Source organism: Gossypium hirsutum, chromosome D07, assembly GCF_007990345.1.
Source record: "Gossypium hirsutum isolate 1008001.06 chromosome D07, Gossypium_hirsutum_v2.1, whole genome shotgun sequence".
Lineage (NCBI taxonomy): Eukaryota > Viridiplantae > Streptophyta > Magnoliopsida > Malvales > Malvaceae > Gossypium > Gossypium hirsutum.
Genome location: NC_053443.1, coordinates 39,419,115 through 39,422,753, shown reverse-complemented (window position 1 = coordinate 39,422,753; position 3,639 = coordinate 39,419,115). Strand labels below are relative to the sequence as shown.

General features: G+C 33.9%; 1 protein-coding gene across 1 annotated transcript; it reads right to left on the bottom strand.

Annotated features, from left to right (window-relative positions):
- Nucleotides 1-755: 755 nt before the first annotated feature.
- LOC107956271 (uncharacterized) lies at nt 756-1,793 on the bottom strand. The gene has a single exon (XM_016891982.2). It carries the CDS (start codon nt 1,790-1,792, stop codon nt 1,013-1,015), a length of 780 nt encoding a protein of 259 aa, XP_016747471.1. The 5' UTR covers nt 1,793; the 3' UTR covers nt 756-1,012.
- Between the last annotated feature and the right edge of the window lie 1,846 nt (nt 1,794-3,639).

Here is a 3,639-nt window from a genome sequence, read left to right as displayed (position 1 = left end):
CCCGGGTTAATTTTGATTTGGCAGTGTACAAGTTGAAGACTAGAAGTCTTCCAGTTTCTAAGCACATATTCGACTCAGTTAATTCTCTGCATAGTTCAAGATAGGCACGTGGCGGGCTTTGACAAAGATGGCGTTGTGGAAATATGAGTCAATGTGGAGATTTGTTAAGTATGACTGTTATTTCAGTCAAATTTGAGAAATAATCTTCTAGTTAAACTCTGTTTATTTGTTTCAATCAAACTCTGATTAGTCTAGATTATTTTATTATTATTTGAACTATGAATTTAGCTTATAAATAGGCTCTTTTACAACTTTAGAAAATACACTCATTAGATATTAGAACTCATAACATATTTAGAGGATTTTGTGTTTACGTTTTGAGGGTTCTTTGTTTTCGGGGTTTAGTTTTTTATCTCCATATTTTGTACTCTTCATTATTTTGCCATTATAGTAAAATTATCTTTGCTTGAGGTATTTTATCCTCTTTAGAGGGGTTTTTCTACATTAAATTTGTGTGCTCAATTTCTAAATTTCTTTCGCTATTTTTACTTGTTTATTATTTAATCGGGTTGATCCCTAACATATATATACTTAAATCTAGGCATTAAAGATCAGGCTAGCCAAACAACACATTCAACTTGCTACAAACACATACCAATTCTAATAAATAATCAGAGCACACAATATCTACCCACTTTAACAAAGCTGGCAAGCCAATTTGATTTTTTATAGTATATAAACACACATATAAGCAACTCCTTGCAAGAAAGATAAATTTCTCATTCATGCATTAGCAAAGGACCAAAATGAAAAAACGATGTTGCAAGATTATTAATGTTGTCTGGAAGAAAAAGAAAATTAATATTGGATAACACGAAATTCAGACTCTAAACTTTGATTTTGCATCATATAGCGAGTTGACGAAATTGCAGACGCTTATTGAAATTAAAAAGAAAAGAAAATAACTAGCAGCGATCACATTTGTTTTGCAACACCACGAAAAGTCATGCATTTAATTTTTATCGTTCTCATCATCATCAGCAGCAGCACCATCATCGTCGTCATCATCATCATCTTCATCATCATCATCCTGATCTGGTGGTGGAGGTTCATTTAGATCCAATAAAAAACTGGTTTTGGGCTGATTGAGATCAATATCCAAACCCCTCCTCCCTCGTCCTCGTCCTCGCCCTTTGCCTCTCCCTCTCCCTTTCCCCGACGAAGAAGCCTCCTCGCCTGCAACAACAACACTCATGTTCGAGTCTTCACTCATCTTTTGCATGGTTTCAAGAGCCAAGTTCAACAGAGTGGGAGCTAGTTGCTCCCTCGGGTTAGTTTCATCATCATTATTATTTTCAGGAGAGCCCTCAGTTGGCGTAAATGTTGGCGGAGGCAATGCCCCTGGGGTTTCCCTTTGATGGGATTTCAGATGCCCGAACACCGCCTTCCAGGACGTGAAATTTTTACTACATACGTAACATGTAGGTTCACCTCTTGGAATTTCCATTTCCCTTTTCTTCCTTGCATTTGATCCACTGCCACTGCCAGACCCAATCTGAATAGCAACATCAGTAGTGCTTCCTCTTTTTATAGAGGAAGAACCCTGGCCCTTCGGATCATCTATCCCGGTCTCATCAGCGTCATCAATGCTCATATTTTGCCCATCAACAGATTCAACACCACCACCCACATTATCTCCTTCATCATTTTTCTCAGTGGTGTTGCTCTCGTTCTCACATATCATCTGCTTAGAGGAGGGTTTGTCTTTGGGTGATTCATTAGGAGTGGTCATGTTTAATTGATTGTGTTGAGATATCACAATGCCTGGATGTTGCTTGTGTTATATACTAGTTTTGAATTTAGCAGCGGTTAGTTCCCGTTAACCCCACTTGTAAATCAAAAAGTTGCATCTTTCCATGTATGGATATATATCGCTCAACGTACGGTGAGGATGGCATATCATATTCCATCTTAGAAGGTCACATATGTTAAAAGAGCATTTTTGGTATGTTTTCTTTTAGATGTAAATCACATTATGTGATTTCCATATACGGAAAAACGGTATTATAAAAATCCAGGCATGCACTTAGCTAATATTTAGAATAATCTTCCTCAACTTGCCTTGTAAATAAGCACAGCCTCTAAATAGTTGAAGATGCACTAATTAATTGGCTTAGGTTGGTGCCAAATAAGGCAAATTTCATACCTGTATAACTTACCAATTAAGAGTAAGCTTAGCCAAAACACCAATGTATATTTTTAATGAAAAACAGACATAATTTGGGATTAAGGGAAGTGTATCGAATGGTAGTGTTATTAAATTAAATTATAAGTTTTTAAAGATGAATATTAGTCGCATATTAATCTTGATTTTGCCGGTGATAGTTTATATTTTTAATAAAAAAGTCGTAATTTGATATTAAGGGAAGTGGTTCAAATGATATACTTATTAGGTAGTCAGAATGGATCGAGTTATACTATAAGTTCTCAAATACAAACATTTGCAGCACATTGATATTGAATTTGTCGGTGATGGTTTAGATTTTTAATAAAAGAGGTAATAATTTGAGATTAAGGGAAGTCCAACTGCTATATTTATTAGCTAGTTGTATTAATCGATCGAGTTAAGTTATAATTTCTCAAAGACGCATATTAGCAGCACATTAATCTTGATTTTGACGGTGATGGTTTATATTTTTAACAAAAGAGGTAATAATTTCATATTAAGGGGAAGTTCAATTGCATTATTTATTAAATAGTTGTAAGAATCGATCGATTTAAGCTATAAATTCTCAAAGACGACTATTAGCAGCACATTAGACTTGATTTTCTCGGTGATGGTTTATATTTTTAATAAAAGAGGTAAAAATTTGAGATAAAGGGGAAATCCAACTACTATATTTATTAGCTAGTTGCATGAATCAATCGAGTTAAGCTGTAAGTTCTCAAAGACGCATATTAGCAGCACATTAATCTTGATTTTGACCGCGATGGTTTATATTTTTAATAAGAGAGGTAATACTTTGAGATTAAGGGGAAGTCCAACTGCTATAGTTATTAGCTAGCTACATGTATCAGTCGAGTTAAGTTATAAGTTCTCAAAGACGCATATTAACAACACCTTGATATTGATTTTGTCTGCAATGGTTTATTTTTTTTAATAAAAGAGGTAATAATTTGAGATTAAGGGGAAGTCCAACTGCTATATTTATTAGCTAGATGCATGAATCGATCAAGTTAAGCTATAAGTTCTTAAAGATTCATATTAGCAGCACACTAATTTTGATTTTTGTCGTTGATGGTTTATATTTTTAATAAAAGAGGTAAAAAATTGAGATTAAGGGGAAGTCCAACTGCTATATTTATTAGCTAGATGCATGAATCGATCGAGTTAAGCTATAGTTTCTCAAAGAGGAACATTAGTAGTACATTAATCTTGATTTTGTGGGTGATGGTTTTTTTTAATAAAAGAGGTAATAATTTGAGATTAAGGGGAAGTCCAACTACTATATTTACTAGTTAGTTGCATGTATCAATCGAGTTAAGCTATAAGTTCTCAAAGATGCATATTAGTAGCACATTAATCTTGATTTTGTTGGCGATGGTTTATTTTTTTTAATAAAAGAGGTAATAATTTGA

Excerpts from the sequence above, each read along its gene's own strand:
- LOC107956271 (XM_016891982.2), bottom strand. The coding sequence starts at position 1,792 with ATGACCACTCCTAATGAATCACCCAAAGACAAACCCTCCTCTAAGCAG.